This window comes from Dendropsophus ebraccatus, chromosome 14, assembly GCF_027789765.1.
Source record: "Dendropsophus ebraccatus isolate aDenEbr1 chromosome 14, aDenEbr1.pat, whole genome shotgun sequence".
NCBI lineage: Eukaryota > Metazoa > Chordata > Amphibia > Anura > Hylidae > Dendropsophus > Dendropsophus ebraccatus.
Genome location: NC_091467.1, coordinates 48,436,652 through 48,460,020, shown reverse-complemented (window position 1 = coordinate 48,460,020; position 23,369 = coordinate 48,436,652). Strand labels below are relative to the sequence as shown.

At 40.1% G+C, this 23,369-nt stretch overlaps 1 protein-coding gene and 1 long non-coding RNA gene across 3 annotated transcripts in view; one reads left to right on the top strand and one right to left on the bottom strand.

Annotated features, from left to right (window-relative positions):
• LOC138773116 (uncharacterized) overlaps window positions 1-23,369 on the top strand; it is a 201,354-nt gene that overhangs the window by 143,718 nt on the left and 34,267 nt on the right. The gene's annotated exons all lie outside the window — the stretch shown is intronic.
• The window catches only part of MYT1 (myelin transcription factor 1), a 51,805-nt gene that overhangs the window by 19,576 nt on the left and 8,860 nt on the right, over window positions 1-23,369 (bottom strand). For both annotated transcript variants that reach the window (XM_069954089.1, XM_069954090.1), the window contains exons 2-11: window positions 12,679-12,779; window positions 8,707-8,758; window positions 7,255-7,288; window positions 6,077-6,139; window positions 5,695-5,951; window positions 4,611-5,441; window positions 1,720-1,854; window positions 1,302-1,392; window positions 1,112-1,222; window positions 249-463 (exon numbers count right to left, since the gene is read on the bottom strand). In XM_069954089.1, the coding sequence (XP_069810190.1) occupies window positions 249-463; window positions 1,112-1,222; window positions 1,302-1,392; window positions 1,720-1,854; window positions 4,611-5,441; window positions 5,695-5,951; window positions 6,077-6,139; window positions 7,255-7,288; window positions 8,707-8,758 (1,789 nt within the window). In that variant the 5' untranslated portion in view covers window positions 12,679-12,779. The remainder of the gene's footprint in view (window positions 1-248; window positions 464-1,111; window positions 1,223-1,301; window positions 1,393-1,719; window positions 1,855-4,610; window positions 5,442-5,694; window positions 5,952-6,076; window positions 6,140-7,254; window positions 7,289-8,706; window positions 8,759-12,678; window positions 12,780-23,369) is intronic.

Genomic DNA, 23,369 nt, shown 5'->3' with positions numbered 1-23,369 from the left:
ATATAAGTCCTTGAGTTATCCTATAATGTCTAGATGCCATCTTTCTAAGTTACATAGGTTTCTGGTGACAATGCGGCCATTGTTTTAGCTTTAGCATACTGTAGGTGGTCCCTCTTTCCCCCCAAGGTCCTCAATAATGAATTTGCATGGTTATTACCACATTGCCAAAATCTGTTCTCTAGCTCTTTGTTTCCTATTTAAAATATAAAGAAGATAAACCAGTGCTTGACATGGTGACCCATACTTACATTTAAAGGCTTTGGGTGAGGTTTCGCTTGTCTGAATCTTTGGGGCAAGCAAGCGTTTGCCGAAAACCTGAGCATCAAAACTTGCATAATCAAAGGTAACCTTGGAGTATTTCTCCAGCTCCTTGGCTAAATTGGCTCTTGGCGTCGCAGGAACCATATTGGGCCTATAGCTGCCATATTGGGGAATCTCCAGCTGCTTCACGAAGCACATGGGCCTATGAATGAAGTATAAGTTATAAAGTATTATAGATACAGCAGAGCTCAACCTAAGTTTAGACCACCTATAAGTTGGCGTAGTGTCGCATTTAAACCATGCCCCTTTCCCAGTATCCCACCCCCGCCCCCCTTTGTCAAGCAAGGTGCAAATGTAAAACGCATAATAAATGTAATGCACATTTACAAATTATGTGAGAAACACGGCACATTTGCCATAATATTTGTTGAGGTTTACTTGGAGAGTTAGGTACCTCCCTAATTTTTTTACTATTACTATTAAATAAGAGGCAGTCAGTGATATAGTAAGATATGGCACCATCTGATTAGAATATGCATGGACAAGTATATAGAAAGGAGGCATTAAAACAGACCTATATATTAGGCTTATGTCTCTTTTTTTTTTTTTTTTTTTAGTTTCCATACACTTAAAGGGGTGTTCCAGGATTGCAAAACACAGCTTTTTGCTGCCAAAAACAGCACCGCCTTTGTCCTCAGGTTGTGTTTGGTATGGCAACTCTGCTCCATTCACTTCAGTTAAACTGAGCTGCAGTACCAAACAAAAGAGTGGTGCTCTTTTTGAAAGAAAGCAGTTGTGTCCCCCCCCCCCTCTTGTATAACCCCTTTAAGGATCCACTATAGGGGCTTACCTGAGTATCCTGTCTGAGTTTGTATTATTTTTGGTGAGATCTCCAGGCTGTTGCTGTTTCTCGTGGGATCTGGCCAATTTTTCAGCTGCAGCAATGGGGCATCCCGATAAGCTACAAACCAATGCAAAAACTTAGATCATATCTTTTATAATGGGAATGAATTACTGAGCCGCTCTTGACGGTCCAGTACCTCCTGTGTGTGTTCCTATTGCTGTTAACGTGGCCCTGTCCTGTGCAGCCGGGGGTTGGACACTTGAGTACATTCTCGTGCATGGCCAGAACTGTAAAAATAGAAATTATGAAATTAACTATTTCAATATGGTTTATGGTTGGGGTTAACCATAGTCATAAATATTGTAGTTTATTTCTTCTATATCATGCTTCATAAGGAGTGTTGCAGTGCAGATTCTACCTTGCACCATTGGCTTAAAGTGCTGGGGAAATCACAATCATTATTTTAAATCAGAAATGTGTTAATACAGTTGTCACTTCTCTCCCCCCCCCCCCTTCTTAGCAGCTCTTACAAATTACAGTTCGTCAGATGGGATGGTGGTAAGCACAGGGGAATGCAGACCATCAACTAGACAGCCTTGAGCTTTATCACTTACTCTCTGGGGGGATCCTGTCCTTGTGTGGGCATCCTGAGAGGCTCCTGTGATGAGGATAAAGTCCTGTTACATGTCCGGTACCATCACAGCCAGGAGTTGGACACTTGATCTCTCTTTTTTCGGGTCTTGCTGCATCTTATAAAAAAAAATAGAATAAATATATAATTATTCCAATTCTTGAGCATCCTCTTCAGTGTTTTCTTTCTTATTGAAATATCTTTCAGTGCTGTTTTTTCTATGCATTATGGCTGCTGCTCTTGACTGTTGGGTCAGAATCAAACAACCTGACAGGTGAAAGATTACAGGTTCTTTGTATATAAATGAGAAAAAAAAACTGTACTGTATGTATGAATTCACCATCTGTCACTGCAGCGATTCAATGTGCTTTGCGACTAGATTTGCACAAAATGACTATTCCCAATGTGGCAAGGTAATTAGTCTATGAAAAAAACAGTTTTTCCTATTTTTTTCCCTCTGTTTAATCCATGCAGCTGTTTACACTTCATCAGACTTCTAAATGTCTGCTTATACATCATACTGTACTATGGAGCGGCGATCACATTTTTCAATGGTTTATGCTCCGGCCATATTAGGGCCCTGTGCACAATCCAGGTTGTACAGAGCTATAATAACTCTCTGGGCTCCACTGTACCTGCCCCCAATTTTTTCTCTTGGGATTCTATAGGATTTCTGGGTTCACTTTCCATTGGACGTCATATTTCAGAAGTATACTAAGGCATTGCTTCTAGGAGAGGGTATCTGCATAATACAGTGCCATATGTATGTATGTATCTGATAACTGTAGGAACACAGTTTGCTGTAATGTTATTTTCAGTCAGTTTACATTATTTTGCCACTTCAAGACATCCTTCTTTTGTGTTTTTTTTTTACGCTTTGCATTTTTAATGGAATTTTTTATGAGCACTTATAATGCACTGTCTACGCTGTTTGTATAGCTGACATATATAGAGGAGCCTACCGAAAAAATGCTAGGAAATTACCATGACTAGAGCATGTTGGGATTTGGGGGGGGGGGGGGGGAGTTTAAAACACTAAATGTATCACAGTTATGTTATCACAGTTTTTTTCCCCCTTTCCCATTTCCAATCTACTCTTTTCTTTGGCTTTTAAAGGTTGCATCAAAAACTACACGTGATTCCAAAATTAAAGAAAGAACAAATTCAGTCTCATGCTTTGTTTCTCCCTCTCCCTCCACATCCACTTTGTTAAGGTGATGGACAAAAGATCTGTCTGACTTTCCCTTTAGTGGCTGAAAACCTGCTGACAAAATAATTTAACATTTTAATAAAAAGTTATGTTCATTCTGTTTCAGCAAAATTACCCCCCTCCCACTTTCCCCACAAGGAGAGTCAGATATTACATTTTTTGCACCGCAAAATTTCAGGACGTAGCTGAAAATGACACAGGGAATCAATGGGTGAGATCGTTTTCCCTTTCACGTTTGGCTAATCTGTTTCCGGTAAACCAGCAGACAGCCACAAAGAGATTATTTTACACTGTCGCAACACTGCTGGGAGAGTCATATTCTTAAAGCTTTCAGATGGATAAAGGAGAGGAAGCGGAGAGGGAGAACTAGCTTGTAAATTGCTTATGAAGCAGAAAATTTTGCTTATCACCCTTGGCAACGGCATAATGAACTTCAATCTGCAGAAATACGCAATGTACTTTTTTTTTTTTCACTATTTGCAAAATGCGTTAACATCTACAGATAGGAAACATGATTTTCTAGGACATATTTTTGCAATGTTGGTTTCAAGCTGTTCCAATAGAAGTAAAGCATTCAATTATAATTTTACTTACTTTTTAGATTGCACTAGATATTCATTGCCAGATTTATGTAACTTCACCCAGAATACATAACTTCCACATCAGCTGTCTTTGTTCATCCTGGGAGCAGTTTTACATTTTGCTGAAGTCTACCACAGTATGTATTCTACCACATACTAAATTTAATGTGTTTATTTTCTTGACTGACAACTGCTTTCTGAATGGAAGTCAAGGCTGAGAAGTTGCCACATCCCCTTCCTCCTGGCTTAAAGTAAACCTTCAGGACTTCATAAGATACATCATATCTAGAGATGAGCGAACCTCGAGCATGCTCGAGTCAATCCGAACCCGAACTTTCGGTATTTGATTAGCGGTGGCTGCTGAAGTTGGATAAAGCCCTAAGGCTATGTGGAAATCAAGGATATAGTCATTGGCTGTATCCATGTTTTCCAGACAACCTTAGAGCTTTATCCAAGTTCAGCAGCCACTGCTAATCAAATGCCGATCGTTCAGGTTCGGGTGGACTCGAACCCGAACCCGGTTCGCTCATCTCTAATCATGTCTAAACCTGCCCAGGAACCTCCCTCTACTAAAACAGTCTAAACTGTACGATCCCTTTAAAAAAATTATCAACGTGATTAAAAAGCTAGCAAGTGTAAACTAAAACTAGATAGTCAAATGATGAGGCATTATTAAGGTGTTATTGTATTATTGTTGCTCAGGTTGTTTAATAAATTTGGCACACTGTCTAGTTTAAGCTTTAGACTTATCTAACTTTAATGGCAACTTAAAATCTGTGTTTAAACTGAGGTGCCTCTTGGCGCAGTGTGTCATATATTAGGCCACTCCCCTTCCTCGTGAAGCCACACCCCTCTCTTCAAAAATGTGGACAAATTACCTAAAACATATAATAAATATATTTTAGATGAGTTTGCACTACACTGCACCATGAGACACCAAACTTTGGCGTAGTATTAGTATGCAGCCTTTTTAGATTTACAGTGGACCCTTAGGCATGCCTACAGCACCCAGTTACAAATTTAGTTTTCTTGGTGTAAGGTGAATGTTTATCGAGGAAGCGAAATAAGTAAAATAACATTTACCATAAAAGCTTTTCCTCATTGTATCTATCGACCGATTTTGCTTTTCTTCAGTTTGGTAATTCTTGATGCTGTCTGCTGATGTTCTGCTCTGTTCCCGAACGACTTTTACTTGTTCAGCCTTCAGAGCTATCGCTTGTTCCAAAAGCCCAAGGTTTCCCCGCGTCATCATGTCGTACATTTCAGATTCATCTGTTACAGCCGATTTTTGAGAATGACTATCATCATCTTTATCATCATCTGACCTGACCTCCACAATGACCGAATATTCAGGTTTGGGGCTAAATTGTCCTTCACAGTGGATTTTAGGGGAGTCCTGAGAAGCATGGGGGGCATCTTGGCTCATCATTTCAGAAGAGTGTTCCTCTGCTTCCTCATCATCATCCAGGTCATCATCGTCATCATCATCCTCATCAACATCGTCATCATCATCCTCGTCATCATCTTCATCCTCCATGTCCTTCTTGCAAACATCCTCACAGTGTATGTCATCTCGGGGTTCAAGACATGACTCACTGCTGGGCTCGCTGGTGACTTCAATTACTTCTTCAGCATCTTCTGTCTGTATGATGATCTCCTTATCACACACCTCTTCTACTGCAGCTTCCTCTACTTCCGGTTGGACTATTTGCACAACCCCAGAACTCGGTTTAGGGGTCTCCAGTTCACTTTCTGGCAAATGTCCTTCCGAGACCAATGTTTCTTTTGCTATTTGGCCCAAGTTTAAAAGAGAATTGGCAATGATTTCTTGATAACTGCTGTATGTGGCTTTTGTGGGAGTTTCGTCGCTTTTTGGAAGTTCTTCAAATGTTGTTTTAACAGGAGAGCTTTCAGCTATGATCAAAGGAAAAAAAAAATCTTGTAATTGTGTTGTTGGAAAGCACCGCTGAAAATTACAATAATATTGGCAAATGTGATCCGGGTACATAAAAAAAATTACCCAATGGCTGATCTGGCATACAGAAGTGTTTGGGATGGAAACCAAAAACATGAATCTCCCTTACATCTATGGCAGATGTCAGTTGCGATTCAGGGCAACTAACTCCAATTATAACTACAAGCCTCTAATATGTATCTATTTCCTTACCTTCTCTAGGCTCTGCGCTTGGAGACTCTTTAAGTCCAGGGTTCTCAGATTCCTCTTCCGTCTCCACCAAGGTTTCTTCAGAGTCCTCTGTGCCAGACTCTTCATCTTTCAACTCTGTGTCCTCACTACCATCGCTGTCCATGTTGTAGCCTTCATCCAGGGCCAGTTTGAGAGGGTGAGACTTCCTCTTTGATGCTGGGTGTTCAGTCTCTGTGTCTTGCACCTTGCGTTTACGGGCCAAGGGGCAATTCTGTAAACTGTACAGGGACAAAAAACAAATATAAAATACTCTAAAATGTCTTTTTACTCACCTGACCGCCTAATATGTTTGTGTAAGAAAAGTCATGAAGACTAACGTCTTGCAAGAACTTCACCGAATTACCTTCTATGTCTTGCATACTTTCCACTGATGTGTCCTGAGCCAATACAGCCTGGGGTGGGGCAGCTTTAAAGGGCACAAATGAGATACAAAAACACTATTACCATATAGTGATATGCAATAGTTTACCAGTCCTTTCTCCATGTTTCTCTATTTCTACTCCTTCCGTATCTCATTTGGATGATGAACCATATAACCTGGCCTTCAAGTGCTTCAAAACTGATGAAACACTTCACCTCCCGTAATTAATTGAGTGCTTCATTATAGTTTTATAGCGTATGCTTAATTAAAGATTTGTATGTGCGCGGCTACAGAGGAAGACACCTTCACTTTCTACATTAACTCTGTGACTTTTAAAAAATGGAAACCTTTATAAAAGGCTACTTGACACTGGTCAGAGAGGATTACAGCCAGAGCCCGGAGGTTCCAGACATATAGATTATAACTGGCTTTCTTTATAAGGCTATTGGAATAGCATATTGTTTAGCAATAAAATGTACTCTAAAATCCATGGCTCTGATCTGTGGTGGTGAAGTCATGGTGTTGTGACATTGTAGCTAAGAGCATCAACGTTTTAGCATAATCAAACACCTTCAGTATTTGCAAGACCGCAGACATCAATCAAACCAAGCAGTTCATTACAATAGACTGTAAATGGAGCGAGATAATTGCTTGTGATGGTAGTATAGGCAATATGTGTTAGAAGCAGGGCCATTATAGCTATAAAAATAACAGAAAAAAACCCCTCAGCACTAATATGTAATTTTATCTTTAAGCGCATATGTTGGCAACACAGTGGAAGCTGCCAATTATAGGCTGAACTTATATTTATGAGAACGGAGCCTACCGATTCACTGAATTCTAAAAGTAGTTGTATACAGTAATTTAGCGTGAGTGCAAAAGACTAACCCTTAATAATGTTTCTGTTGCCTATTTGTGCTACTCTTCATTGTGTTATGTTTTATCATATTTTTTATTTTTTTATTTGCTATGAAGGTACAATGAATGCAAAACCTTCACAGCCTATTGAAAATGCATTATATTGGCTTTAAGGACACAAAGCAGTAAAGCTAAGAGGGGGGTTACCGCCTGGAATGTTACAGGTGGCTTGTCCTATTGCTGTGGTTCTGTGTAGAAAATGTTAAAAATGTATTTTATTTTATGTGGTTCTGAGAACTTACCTCACTTCCTGTCCGATAAGCTCGACTGGGATACCTACAGACAGAGCAATGAAAGTTAAGAATTAGTGGTTACTTGTTCCAAACCTGCTGTAATATTTAATAATAACTGGTGACTAGAGATGAGCGTACCGGGTTTGGGTTCGAGTCGACCCGAACCCCAACGTTCAGTATTTGATGAGCGGGGGCTGCTGAACTTGGATAAAGCTCTAAGGTTGTCTGGAAAACATGGATACAGCCAATGACTATATCCATGATTTCCACATAGCCTTAGGGCTTTATCCAAGTTCAGCAGCTACCGCTAATCAAATGCCGAAAGTTCGGGTTCGGATCGACTCGGGCATGCTGGAGGTTCACTCATCTCTTCTGGTGACACATTGAGGCATTTGGTACTCCTTGTCCCACACCCCAGATTGTTGCTCCCAGTGATATATTGAGCAGAAGAAAGGTTGTCTTATCCTTGAAGGGGACACAACTATAACTTATAGTGGGATCATAATGTGTCTATGTCGCTCTTTGCCAAATGGGCAGCCACAATGCTAAATACTGTAAAATCCCTCCAAAGGAACATGCCCTTATGGGACAGATTTTTATTTCCACCCTGTAGACCCCCTAGATCAGGCATGGGGAACCTTCGGGCCTCCAGCTGTTGCAAGTCTACAATTCCCATCAAATTGCAGCAAAGCTTTAGCTGCCCAGGCATGATGGGAATTGTAGTTCTGCAACAGCTGGAGAGCCGAAGGTTCCCCATCCCTGCTCTAGATGACCACTTTGTGGTTATCTCAATAAGTTTTATAGTATGTCTATTCTGCAAGCTGCACAGAATTGCTTTTGCTGAAAGTCTGTATACTATGGTGCTAGGTAGAGACATCAGACTGTAGATTAAGCTTAGCTTAAAGCAAGGCTAAAATACTATATATGAAATATAAATATATGTAAAATATAGATTTACTAACAATGTGTCCCTTATACCCCCCTCCAAAAGTTGAGAATCCCTGCTCAAGGCCTGTATATGAGACGTTCCTTACTACATATCAGAGGGGATATCATACAGAGATAGAATCTTAACTGGAAGGAAATAATCCCAACCATTTCCTTGTGTCTTTATCGCATATGATGCTTTGATACCCTGTGAGCATTGTAGTTGTTGTCTGACCTCCCTATGAGTTTTGCTAAGATTCCAGCAGATCTGATCTTTCTTTTCGTTTCACAGCGGCAGCATGCGTGTGTCCCTGTATCTCATACTAGGTACGCTGTTAGCGCCGGCCCCCAGAGACCCCTTTCCTACACTGCGCTCTCAGCTGCCTCGACTCTGTACTATTGTAAGTAATTAAGAGCTTTCTAAGGTTCACATAGATAATATTAATTATACATCAGTGTTGGCACATTCTGTGAATGAACCTGCTGGTGTGTGATGTCATGGAGATAATGGAGCAAGGAGGGGCAAGATCTCACCTCGGATTTTGGATCGCGTGCGGGTCCTTTTGTCATCATTTTCTACATTCATCTAAAGCATAAGAAATTTCAAGGAAATGTTAAAGAACCCTTGTGATTCCAAGTGACAGCTCGAAAGCTGTGTTCTTCTAGCTGTTGCTAAACTACAACTCCCATTATGCCCTGACAGCCACAGCGTTTTGCAACAATTGCTAGTCACTTTTGTCTTCACTTTACACTGAATTGCATTGGCACATTATGGGATATATATGCACATGCAGTTGCTGTGGGCCTAAGTACAAAGGGGCCAACACAGGCTTTACCTAGTGCCCTCCCTTAAAGAGACTCTGTCAGTAGTTTGATGCTGTCCTATCTAAGGGTTGCATAAATTAGTGACAGAGAAGCTGGACAGAATGATATATCACCTACATTGTTCTGTGCAGTTGATTCGGAGAGATCCTCCTGAATAACAAGGAGTCCTCTTCATTATGTGCATTAGCCCAGTAGTCCTCATAATTCATGAGAAGCAGAAAACTCCACCCACCAGCTGCTGATTGGCAGTCATCTATCCATGCATTGTATATACAGTCAATTGTCAATCAGCAGCTGGAGGGCGGGGAGAGGGGTGTGGCAAGAATCTTATTCTCCTGCATATTAGGAGAACCACTGAACAGAATGATGTTATATACCGATCTGTTCAGCATTTGTGTCACTAGTGTATACTGCCCTCATTTAAACCTAGCGAGAGATTCCCTTTAAAAGTTGTAGGAATTATAGGTCTCTCTGTTCCATAGGTTTTAAAACATTAGTAACCAACCAAAGAGAAAGTATCACCTAGAATTTTGTTTTTACTGTTTAGATTCAGGGATAGTGAAACCTTCTCCTATTTTCTAATCTTTTTTTTTCTTTTCATTTTTTTGTGAAACAAATGCTCTGCCCTCCTCTCCAGGGTTACTGGTTGCCCAATAGGGTTTGTTATGAGTTATTTTTGGCCAGGCCTGTCACTGTGACAACATTGCATTCGTATGTGAAACCATGTAACCCCCTAAGACATAGTAAATATATTACAACTTTTCATATCAAAATTCCTTTTTAAGAGAGAATATGCATGTTGTTTAGTCTCCATATTGTTCCCTCCGGGGCACAGTCACTGAAGTTCTGCTTTGTATGTGTTTGCAGAGCAGAACACTTTCCATTCAATTTATTCTACATGGATGCTCTCTGGGCTCTTCCATTTCCTGGGGAAAAAAATCCTTTGGAGAGATCTGCTTTCTAATTATTGTGTATACGCTGCGTAACATAGCTACATCCAGTGCGCTGCATCCCAGGCACTTGCTATCACTATGCAATACATTGACTAAGGGGATGGATATAGAAGGCTTGCATCCTCTCTATGCGCTCACAAGATGTGGGGTCATTGCAGACAATCGTAATTGTAATTTGATTCATGATAAGTCGGTGGTCCATATGCAAGGATCAGCCACCTCTGTAAGCCTCCCACCCTCTAAGCATTAAGTCTATGGCTGTAATTTAATTATTCCTAAGATGCTCAGCTCATTAGTCATTAATTCCTGCTGGGGATGATGTATTGTGCTGCTGTTATTGAGACCGTGGCCTTGGGCAGGTGCCTACTTTGGCTTTCCAATTCACCTATCTGTGTATGACACGTCCTGAAACATGCATGGCACTGTGTGGTCTAAATTCAATAACTGTTACTGTACAATAATGTAATATAAATTTTCTCCTAAAAGCTCCAGTAAATGTGCCCTTCTGCCATCCTCTTCTGTGAGGTTGTTTCTGAAAAAGCTGGGTGACTACCAGAGTGTGATGAAATCAAACAAAATGGTTGTCACTCAGCTTTCCAGACTCCTTAGGGTGTTATGCAGGGTGATATATCTAACGGAGACTGTATTACTTAAAAGCTGGGCTTGGGGATATAGAAAAGCTGATAGATAGACAGATAGATAGATAGATAGATAGATAGATAGATAGATAGATAGATAGGAGATAGATAGATAGATAGATAGGAGATAGATAGATAGATAGATAGATAGATAGGAGATAGATAGTAGATAGATATGAGATAGATAGATGGATAGATAGTAGATAGATATGAGATAGATAGATAGATAGATAGATAGATAGATAGATAGAGAGATAGATAGATAGATAGATAGATAGATAGATAGGAGATAGATGATAGATAGATAGATAGATAGATAGATAGATAGATAGATAGATGATCCATATTAGATAGATGATAGATAGATGATAGATAGATAGATAGATAGATAGATAGATAGATAGGAGATAGATAGATAGATAGATAGATAGATAGATAGATGATAGATAGATAGGAGATAGATAGATAGATAGATAGATAGATAGATGATACATATTAGATAGATAGATGATAGATAGATGATACATGAGATAGATAGATAGATTATAGATAGATAGATGATACATATTAATTAGATAGATGATAGATAGATAGATTATACATATGAGATAGATAGATAATACATAATAGATATAGATAGGAGATAGATAGATAGGAGATAGATAGATAGATAGATAGATAGATAGATAGATGATACATATGAGATAGATAGATAGATAGATAGATAGATAGATAGATAGATAGATAGAGAGGAGAGAGGAGCCGCACTTCTTTGCAGGTGTAGCGGGTGCAGTTGGATGCAAATCCCTTGGCAAGGGGGATCCCCAAGTATCACACGAAAATCCAAAGCACTCCAGCATGAGGTGAAAAAAGGTGGTGGTTTATTACAAAAATGTGCAAAAACACAGGATGCAACGTTTCAGTTCTCTCACAGAACCATTATCAAGCATGAGAGTGATCTTACTAAAAGAGTTCAAAAAGGCCCTCAATGACCGCCTTGAGTGCAGTATTATAGGTTTTAGCCACCACATTCGGGAGAATTGTAGTTGATCAGGGAATTTATTTTGATGCCAGATTTGGAGTTGGAAAGTAATTTTTGTCTCCCTCAGGGCTTCTTTTTTTTGCCCTTTGCTGGATCAACACTACAGGTGATAGGCTGAATTGGATGGGGTGGTGGTGTGTGTGGGGGGGGGGGGGGTTGTGTTTTTATTTCTTTTTTTTTTTTTTTTTTTTTTCCGGCCTAAAGAAATCTATGGTCCTGTGTTACTATTTTACAGATTTTCTTGTTTTAAATCTAGCGGCACAAGTATCTAATGGCTGTAACCGTGGCTTGTTTTGATTGTATTCCCTCTGGGGGTGTCTTCCCCGCTGCTTGATTTAAATACCCCTGACAGCGAGGCCATTGTTAGCTCTGTCTTGAGTAGACAAATAAACAGGAGTTACATCCTGATCAGCCGGCACAAAGGATTGCTGCTCACTTCACGTGACACTCGGGCGTGTGTGTGTGTGTGTGTGTGTATATACGTGTGTGCGCGCACATTCATTAACATGTCACTTCTACACGCCAAAGCCACAACCCCCTGACATCTACAACACTTGTTTGACTCACAAAAATTCTAAGACGTTTAACATATACCGTATACATTTTTTTTGTTATATTAGCCTCAGGCTACAGTCAGGCAGCTACTTGAGATCACAGCGATCATAGCAGTAATCATTACAATTGAATATCTCCATTGCCCCACATGGGAAATTCTCTGAACATTGTGGTTATATTCTTTGATAAAATGTTCTATACATTTTTTTCAGAAGAGAATATTGCTGGACGGAATAGTATTTTCCACTACATAAGCTGAAATATCACGACCAGCGTTCACTACTGGAGGCATTGACTGAACATGCATCTATGTCTACATTAAGAGATGATCCGTATGTATATTGGTCAATCCTATACAATCTCTGGCCACATGATACAAGTAGAATGGACTTTTATCAATAGTAAATGTCTAGTAGGAAAGTGTATAGACAAATTACACATTTATATGCATATACCCATCCCCCTAAAAGTAGACCTGGACCCATATTCTTACCTTGGAGTTTCTGCTGGTTAATCTTTGCTTTGTGTGACAGCTGTTAATTTTCTCGCCACGGGTCCACCTTTGGTTCAGCAGCTCACCTCGGAACTCATTTTCTAGGGTAACCAAGAAAAGGAAAATTAAGTTTATGTAGCAAGACAGCAAATCAAATATCTATCTATCTATCTATCTATCTATCTATCTATCTATCTATCTATCTATCATCTGTCTATCTATCTATCTCCTATCTATATATCTATATATCTATCTATCTATCTATCTATCTATCTATCTATCTATCTATGTATGTCCTATCTATCTATCTATCTATCTATCTATCTATCTATGTATGTCCTATCTATCTATCTATCTATCTATCTATCTATCTATCTATCTCCTATCTATCTATCTATCTATCTATCTCCTATCTATCTATTTATCTATCTATCTATCTATCTATCTATCTATCTATCTATCTATCTATCTGGGACCCTAACATTCATTTTAGGTACCATACCTTTTTTTTTTTTTTTTTTAAATCACTGGGGCAGATTTATTGTTGCAGATACATTAGATTTCTGACATTTGTTTCAAAGAACTTGATCCACATTTATCATGAATTTTGGACCTTTTCAAATGGGTTATCTAGGCTTAACAACATGGCTGCTCTCTTCCAGAAACAGCCCCACACCTGTCCTCAGTTTGGCTGTGGGTTTTTCAGCTCAGTTCTACTGTAGTGGATGGAGTTAAATTGCAATACCACACACAACCTCATGACAGGGGTGGCGCTGTTTTTGCAAGAATGTTTGGCGTTGGTTAAAAGGACATAGCCTATGATGCTATACCTCGCACTAAGAATTCACCAGAGATCTGGCACACGACTCTGGTGCAATTTAAGCCAACTAAGCATTTAAAGGGGTTATCCAGTGCTACAAAACATGGCCACTTTCTTTCAGAGACAGCACGACTCTTGTCTCCAGTTCAGGTGCGGTTTGCAATTAAGCTCCATTCACTTCAACGGAACTGAGCAGCAAAACCCAGCCCAAGCTGGAGACGAGAGTGGGGCTGTCTCTGGAAGAAAGCGGCCATGTTTTTGTAGCTCTCGATAACCCCTTTAAACTGGGCAGCATCAACCTGGTGACCCGAGCTCTTTACGTTCTGTGCTATATACAGTGGCACATATAGTATATGCACAACATTCAGGGAGGCCATAACGTCACAACAGTGCTTTTAGCCTTAATATACCCCCAATTTTGCAAGCCGGACAACTAATGGCGGGTTACAAGAAGCACTTGGTCTTTTTCGGCCATCAATCTTCTTTGTTTCCATTACAAAATGGAACAGAGTCAGGTGCGAGAGAGAGCTGTAAACATCAGCCATTCTCATGCGCTGGGGGTTATTTATAAAGGCTAAAAGGACAGAATAATGCTGTAAAGTGACATTGGCGCAATGGTTGGGGGTTGCTTATACTGAATACTGAGTTATGCACAGTGATTTTCTTGCACACAAATCTTTCTCCGGCTGCATTTAAAAGACCTGATAGATCATAGTGCAGCTGGGGGTGGGGTGGGGGCTCTGCTATTATTCAGCTCTTCATTCCTTCTTCTGCATTCACTGTAATGAATCTTGCCTGCAGTAAAAATGGTATTTTCTTCTCTACGGTCCCTGAGTGCCGGGCGGCCTCTCTCCTCCTCTCACTGTTCTCACAACATCAAGTGTTTTGTTGGGTGATGAGATATCACAACACGCCAGTCACCCAGGGAAGGGAATGTTGCAGGTTTTTAATGCTAATTGTGAATTTTCTACTGCTGACAAATAGAAAGTGCCTGTGATTGACGGCTCTTTTGCATGACGGGCGCTGGCAAGTCTCAGCTAATGCCAGTCGGAAATGTATCAGCGACTGAATGCAACGTTCATATCTTTATCTCAGTATCAAACGGTAACTTGTCTTTTGTCATCATGTATTTTTATACAGTGCCTGTAATTCTGCATAGAGCAGGATGCCTAGAATATAATATCCTGATACATGACTCGCTTTGTTTGTTTATTTCGGATGGCATTATACATTATACATGTTACAGATCTGGATTGGCAGAGCGCTATACAGTAAAGCAAGTCATATGGGTGAGGAGATGACAGTCATGCATTGATGTCATCAGAAATAAATAGAATAGCTAGTAATGTGGTTTAAAGACCATAGTCACACTTAAAACCATTTTTATTACTCCAATGCATCTAAGGCCAAATTCAAGTTTTGGGGCTCAATAACTGGTATTTTTTTGTGTGTTTTTTCTTCAAAAAGGTATATTTTGGCTTTAGATCAGATGCAGATACTGTTAGACTAGGGTTGATCTGTGAAAGTCTATAGCAGGTATGCAGGGGGTTTCACAAACACATATGTTTGCTTGTAGGATGTTAGAGCATAATAACGTATACCAGCTCCAAAACATGTGGGGCTTTAAAGAGAAAAAGAAACAACTTTAGGCTAGGTTCACGCTATGTAAAAACAACGGCTGTATTTCATAACAACGGCCGCTGTTGTGTAAACAACGGCCGTTATAAGAAATAATGGTCGTAGCTTGCACAACAACGGCTGTTGTTATGAAATATAGTCATTTTTTACATAGCATAATTCTAGCCTTAGGCTAAATTCACACGGATGGATCGACTGCCCCATTAACCCCCAATGCAGCACATTGATTCGCTGAGCGGGACGTGCACCCGGGAACCCCCAAAGCAAGCCGGATCACGGAGCAGGTAATGTAAAAGCTCTGGCCGGCCAGGGGTTAAAAGGGCGGTCTCCCGACATACTCGCAGCGGGATGTCCATCTTGCTGTGAGTATATCTGCCCATAGACTTTACAGAGCAGGGATCTGCAACGGATCTCGTTGCGAATTTGCAGCGAGAAATCCGCTGAGGATCCGTCTGTGTGAATTTAGCCTTATAGTTCTTCGTGTACAATTCCTATGCAGAGCTATGTTTCTGCAGTTACAAACTATAAACCTACTTTATGTGTAGCTTTGCAGAACTGACTTTGACTTCTCTTATGTTGACCATAGAAATAAGAGTATTGCTGGTTGCTGACCAAACAAGGCGAAAAACGGTATCGTGTGTTGATTTTCGTCTCTACTGCCCTACCAGGTTTACGCCCCGAAAAAAACTTTTGGCCAAAGGTTCTCCTGAAAAAGCTCATATTCATACAGGATCTGCAGCAGATTTGATGGCGCATATTAGAATCTGCAGCAGATTTGATGGCCCAGAGTTCCTTTGCATTGAATCTGCAACTTCAAATCTGCACCATCAAATCTGCTGCAGATCCTCTACATGTGAACGCACCCTAAGAGTAACACTTGGACCTAAACTAACAACATGAACAAGACAGAAGGATCCAACCTGGCCAAGTCGTTTTCATCCACTGTCAACCTCACGAGTGGTGGTGTAAATGAAAATATTACTGTACATCCTGTTATAGCCATTACATCAGTCTTTCAGCTACAGTCACTATAATACTGTGCTGCCTACAGGAATTGCATGCTTCATCCATTTTTTCTTAATGAAATTCTATAGCTGTGAATCATTTTATAAGTGTCCGTTCAGGACGCAGAGATAAGGTGCCCAAGTCTCCTGCACCGCTGTTCTCTCTCCCTCTCTACATTACACTTTGCAGTACAGATATCCACAGCGTGATGATGAATTGATCATAAAGTTGAACCCTGCAGATAACAGTATTGTTCATCAGCCGGCGGGTGGGCGGGTGGATGTGTGAATGAAATATTTACAATGACTTCCCACTCGTAGAAATTAGTAGTAATGTTTACATCCTTCATCTGCTGTGGAGCCTTATTCATATAGTGCATCCGAGTGTGACAATCTCCTGTGGAATTTAGCTGCAGTCACTGATATATGTATCAGAGGAAATCCATAGAGTGTGTTCGCTCATAAGTATGATCAGTTATCATTCTGTGCTGGCTTTATTATTACCAAAACAGCAAGATATATATATTTGACATACATGGATGTGCTACATATAATTAGATTATTTTTCACGTATACAGAATGTGCCTAATGTAGTGATTCCCAACCTCTTGAGGGAATCCCAGAATAAAAATATTTATATTTCTGAAGAAAACCATGAATTCTATATTAATTCTATATTCTATTGTAAAAATCGCCAAGTGAAACATATATTGCCCCTTGCATCACCAGTAGGGCCCTACCAGAATACTGTTGGAATATTTTGAGGCCATCCATTTCCTTTAGGAGTGGGTTACTACAGGTGAATCTTGGCCGACAGGTCATATGGGCGTACATCTATGTGACCAGATCTATTCTACATTCTAGTGTTTAAAGGTCAAGATTAGGGAAGGAGAACTAAAGGTCAAACTCCAGCTGTTGTAAAACTACATTTCCTGTCATGCTTGAATAACCACAACTTTGGCTGTAGAGGCATGATGGGAACTGTAGTTTTGCAACAGCTAGAGGGCTGCAGGTTCCTCTTCCCTGATATAGATGAATGACCAGATCCCCTATTGAATTTTTTTGAATAAGATAGACCGGATTCCCTAATTACCTTACATAGGACAATAAGAACAACTACAAAGGACACTCCCATGGAGAAAAAAGGCATTAGGCATAAAACAATTACAGTCACAATCACAGCTACTTTCTTGCAAAAACAGCGCCACCTCCGTTCTCAGGTTGCATGTGGTATGACAATTCATCTCTATTTGCTCCAATGAAAATGAGTGGTTCTGTTTCTAGAAGAAAGCGGACTTGTTTTTCCAAGAAAGGTTAACCCCATTTTATTCACTTTATTAAATAAACAGTACAAAACAGCAAGTGATGGTCATATTTACTATCCCAGTAAGTGTAACTACCTATATTATATATATATATATATATATATATATATATATATATATTAATGTACTATGTAAATAAATATAATCACAATAGCGTTTTTGTGCATTTAAACAAATATAAAAATTCATGTAAACTAAAATCAAATGCTTACATATGGGTTTAGCTCTTTTTTATGTTCTTTGGTATAGATTGAAAAAAAAAAATAATAATAATAATAAAAAAAATTATATATATAGCATTTTTACAAAGTGCACACACACACACACACACACGCACACACACTGGTGTCATTATTTGTGTATAGTATACTGGGTGCAGGAGAGATGGCATGTCTGTCTTACATGTATAGTGTAAATACAGTTAAAAGAAAACTAGTGGAATTCAGTTGTCAATGTAAAGCAAGATGCAGATATTCCATTACATAAAGATATCTAATGTCATCTGACCTACAAGAATAAGGTACATGGAAAGAACAATGCATTCAGCTCTTGATTTGTAACAATGGCCTCTGTATACTGGAGCAACATTGCTTATGGATTCAATAAAAAAGCTAAAAATACAGTATACATTATGACTGAGAGATGGATAGATTAGATACACTTGAGAAGACAAAAAACTCATTTCCTGCTACCTGTTATTATACAGTGTCTAGGTAGAAATTCAGTGTACTAGCTGCATACCCAAAAAGATTTACCAAAACCGCTGGGACAACAAATCACACTCTCATTACACGGCCCATCCCACAGGTGATCTACTGGATTTAGATCTGGGGAACCTGGAGGCAGAACCACCATCTTGATGTCTTTGTCATGGCTGCAGTGTAGCCACAGCGATTTCACTGCTTAAAGATGCCGCTGCCAGGAGGGGGGAGGGGGGACTTGATGAATACAAATGTTAGGTAGGTGGTGCGTGTCACAGTAAAATTCATATGATGCCAGGACACAAGGTTTCCAGCAGAGCATTGCCCATCACACTGCGCCGCCATCTTGTCTTCTTCCCATAGTGCATCCTGGTGCCATCTCTGGTAAGTGACACATACATATCCAGCGGTCCACATGATAAAGGAAGTGATTCATAAGACCTGTTGGCTTCTTTTAGTTTAGTGGCGGACAGGAGTCACATGGGCAATCTGACTGGTCTGCAGCGCCCCATACACATCAAGTTGCCCTGTCTTGCGTGATCTCACTTCTTTCTGTCATACACAGCATGAAGGTTCTAGCAGTTTGCTCTACAGCAGCTCCTCTGTGGGTCAGACCAGACACGCTATCCTTCACCCCACACACTGGTGAGCCTTGGGCCTCTATGATCCTCTCCCCAATCCCTGGTCGTCCTTCCTTGGGTACTTACCACTAAATACTGGTGACACCCACCAAGGCCTGCCGCAATGGAGATGCTCTGACCCCGGCGTCTACTCATCCTAATTCAGCTCTTGTCACAGTCTCTCAGATCCCTATCCCTTACCCATTTTCCTGCTTCTAACTCTGGTCACTTGCTCCTGATATATCCTACCCCTGACAGGCATCATTGTCACCAGATAATCCATGTTACTCTCCTCAGCTCTCAGATCTTTTAATGTTAAGGTTGATTGGTGTATATACACACATGCAAGAGTGACACCTTGATCTGAACAATGCAACATCACAGTATTCCTTATTTCACCAGATGGGGAGGGTGGATCACCTAAATGTTCCGCTATTGTGCGATTCTTTTTAGTGCGCTGATATTCCTAGGATACAATAGGCTTAGATCAGTACTAAAAGAACAGTGTATCAATTTAAGCTTTCAGCTAAATGCTGAAGTCATGCATCAATGTGTGCTTTATGCAGGAGCGAATCAAACCTCGCGAGGCCATAATATTAATCATCAAAGTGCAGAAATAGATTTTCTCAGTCACTCTCCGTGTGCGCACATCCATCCTTCCCAGGAATATATTTTCCACACTTGCTTGTTCTATTATTATTCTGCATGCAGTAAAAAAAGAGGAGAAAAAATTGATGCAGGAAGGCGTAAAAGCACCAATAGGAGGGGGTGCCTTACAATCTAGCGCATTGTAACAATAAATTATTACTCCATATTCCTCTACCTACTTCTTCGCTGATATTTGTGGCCTGCAGGCAAATTAGGTAGAAAATGCATTGTTAGCATGCAGATGGGGGGAGAGAGGAAAGAGCTTTCTCCTTATTATGTTTGCAGTTATTGAAAAAATGTCCTTCCAGAGAGATTGCTTTTCACATCTCATCCACAAAAATAAGGTTTCCAGCTTTTACCAGAAAAAGGTATTTTTATAAAAATACAAATTACTGATAATGTGATATGTTAGGATACTTTAACTCGGCATCTTGCAGTGTCTGCTGGCTGTATGCAGTGAGTAAGCTGTATGCAGTGAGTATGCTGGATGCAGTGAGTAAGCTGTACACAGTGGGTAAGCTGGATGCAGTGAGTAAGCTGTACACAGTGAGTAAGCTGTACACAGTGAGTAAGCTAAATGCAGTGAGTAAGCTGTATGCAGTGAATAAGCTGTATGCAGTGAGTATGCTGGATGCAGTGAGTAAGCTGTACACAGTGAGTAAGCTGGATGCAGTGAGTAAGCTGTACACAGTGAGTAAGCTGTATGCAGTGAATAAGCTGGATGCAGTGAGTAAGCTGGATGCAGTGAGTAAGCTGGATGCAGTGAGTAAGCTGGATGCAGTGAGTACGCTGGAGGCAGTGAGTATTTTCCAAGGGGTAAGTGATCCCACTGTTTGCTTATACATCCGAGACAAACTTTTTGGGAAATCTGGTTACATATTAAAGGATTTTGCCACTATTAAGACTTCTAAATCTTCTATCCACAGATATGGATAGGGGATAAGTTTTATGATTGCAGGGGTCTAACTGCTTTCTTACTGGAGTGACAGTCAAGTATTGCCTAGGGATATCAACACATATAGAGTAAAGATGATGGGCCACTCATCCAGTACTGCAAATAGGTGTTTATTTCCTTAAATGCTCATGGATACAAACAAGTCACAGTGGGCTACGATCGTTTCGCGCTCTCTCCACACTTCCTCTCGGCCCATACAAGTATTGTCTAGGTCCACCATAGATAGCCAAGGACCGTACTGACCTCCAGTTATTACACATTATAAACAACACAGTACAGTATATAGCAGAAATCCGAGGACAGAATCTCCTCTTAATTTGTTCATCTTTATGTAGCCATGTTGCATACAAAAATTAGCGACAATTCAACACTTTCAGTGTCTGTGGGCCAAAACCTCTCAAATTTTTGCATGCAACATTGCTAAATAAAGATGAACCAATTAAGAAGAGATTCTGTCCTTGGATTTCTATTATGTACTGTGAGGCCTGGGTGAGAGCTGGGACTGTGCATCCAATCCCACTGTGATCGCTGCTTCCAATCTGGACTGGGTGCATATATATATATATATATATATATATATATATATATATATATATATATAATATAGAAGCATAAAGTGCCAAAGATTATGGCGGAAGATTAGTTACCTTTGCCTGCATTACATCCATCAGTTAACTCAAGAGTACTGTAGTTTATTTTTGTCAGTTTTCTTTCTTTTCATTTTATGAGTATAGTTATATATATTACTTGAAAGTTTACATTTTTACAACAGAATCAACATGGCAAATCTGGTTCATGTAGATATGTGTGCATTAGTGCATAACAAACTATTGTGCCCTATATGCCTGGGTTATCTGTGCCAATAAGTATCTGTGTACATATAAGAAATAGTCTTCTTTTTGCTTGTATTTTAGTGTTTTATTGGGCTGTATGTGGTGAAGCTAAAATTAATGTTGTAATGAAAATAAATAACAGGTCACCTTCTGGTGTATATTCAGCCTGTAAATGTCTCTCTTCTTTATTGTCACTGGGAATACATGGCACAAGAAATATGTCATGCACTCGGGGGGAGGGGGGATAGGACAGAAGGAGCAGAGCGGCCTCTGACAGCAGGTTGGGAATTGAGGATCAGGCAGGTGGGTCAAGTGGTCTTTATCTCCTGTCACTTTATGCCTCTGTTACCAGGGAGCAGACAACAGACTTTAACCATCCATCTGTCCCCTGATGACAAAGGAAAGGTGACAAGGGGAAAGCACTGGGATTAAAAAGAAACTTCCAGTCTGCGGCCACACCTTCCCTTACCTGCCTTAGTTCCCAGAGAATCATCTGTCCATCTGTCACCCACACAGTGCGGAAACAAAAATACAATACGTATGGGATAGGGCAGATTTCCCCTCCATCAAACATTAGACAGGTTCCTGAAAGGCAAACATGAGTGAAGAAGCTCCTCTATCTCCTGTAAATGTTCTATTATCCCTCCAAATGCTTGTAACTTACAGGCACCTGCCCTAGATAAAATTTTTTCCAATTTACTTGCATACATCTTCTTGTCTCACTGCTTATTTTAGTTGTCTCCTATGTTCTTTCATTACACCCAGCAGAAGTTTTCCCTTTTTTACTTAATGGGTGGGGGTAGTTACTAGTGCCCTCTGGGCGGTACTGACACATGGCAGGGGCAGGTGGTGAAGTATAATTACCTTCTCTCCTGCACTAGTCCTACAATTACAGATATCAGGATACAATACACAGGACCCTCCTCTAGTGCTAAAGGTAATTGCTCCTATTAAAATGACTAGGGTTTTAGTTTACCAGAAGAACTTTATTTAAGATGGGAAACTGTTGTGATAATGTCGCATTGGGATCAAGAAGATATTTGAAAGAAAGGATAATGGAAAAAAAAAATTGTTTGTAGAAAACAATTATTTTTGACCAATAGAAATTTTCCAAACTGGTGTGGAGCCTTGCCTATAAATATCATGTCACCTGCTATAGCTTGTGTTAAATGAGCATAACCAACAGGCCTAACAGCTTCTCGTATGAAGAGTTATGTGCGGGCCAGATTGGTAATGACTTGCACACAGATACAAGTGAAATTATCATTTCATTATCAGACATGGCTTCCTTTGCAGTCGTGTTGCAGTGTACCTAACCATTCTTAAGATACCCCCCCCCCCACTAACACCACCACATCATGGGTTATTATCAGTCCCTTTACTGCTACTGTTTAGTTATTTTTCTCCCCTAGCACTCTCCTTCATTACTTTGTCTCTGATTTAGCATCTGAACCCTTTCACATTTAGTAATAACCAAATGCAAGCTGTGTACTTTAATCTTCCAAACACAGGCGCACTGCTGTGAAAATCATACACACTCCGCTCCCTGGCATTGCGTGCCCCCATCCTTTTCCATTTATATGCAAATGCTGACCTTTCACCCCAGCTGGCTACACGAAGAATTTTCCTAAAAATGCAAATAAAAGCATGCAGTCATTTTACCCTCCTCCAATGTTTTATCTTCCTTTTTTTTTCCCCTTCCGAGCGTACGAAGGGCTAAGCGTAGATGGCAGCAATAATTATTTTTATGAATCCTAGCATGTATAGAAGAGCGCTCAGCTGTATTGCCTTCTGTGTGTTAGTTATGGGGCTGCTGTAGAGGGAAGCGCGCTCGGTCCAGTTTTATTTCTAGGTTATGGAGCAGCTGTGTTTAATATTTGTGTTGGTTTTAATAATAACCATTGGCGCGGCTCCATAAACAGCAGGGGCGCAGCATAAACATGTAAATAGTAGAAAAAGGGGTTTATTGAAGTCATTAGTGGTTTATGTATATATCTTTCATATATCTGTAACTCTTTCAAGTTACGATAATAGGCTCCAACCTATTACTAAATCTGACATAGGGTAAAGACAGCTGTAGCGGATATATGTTTACACTCACTTCCTACTAAAAAACATGCACCCTAAATAGAGAGTGATTGCATATA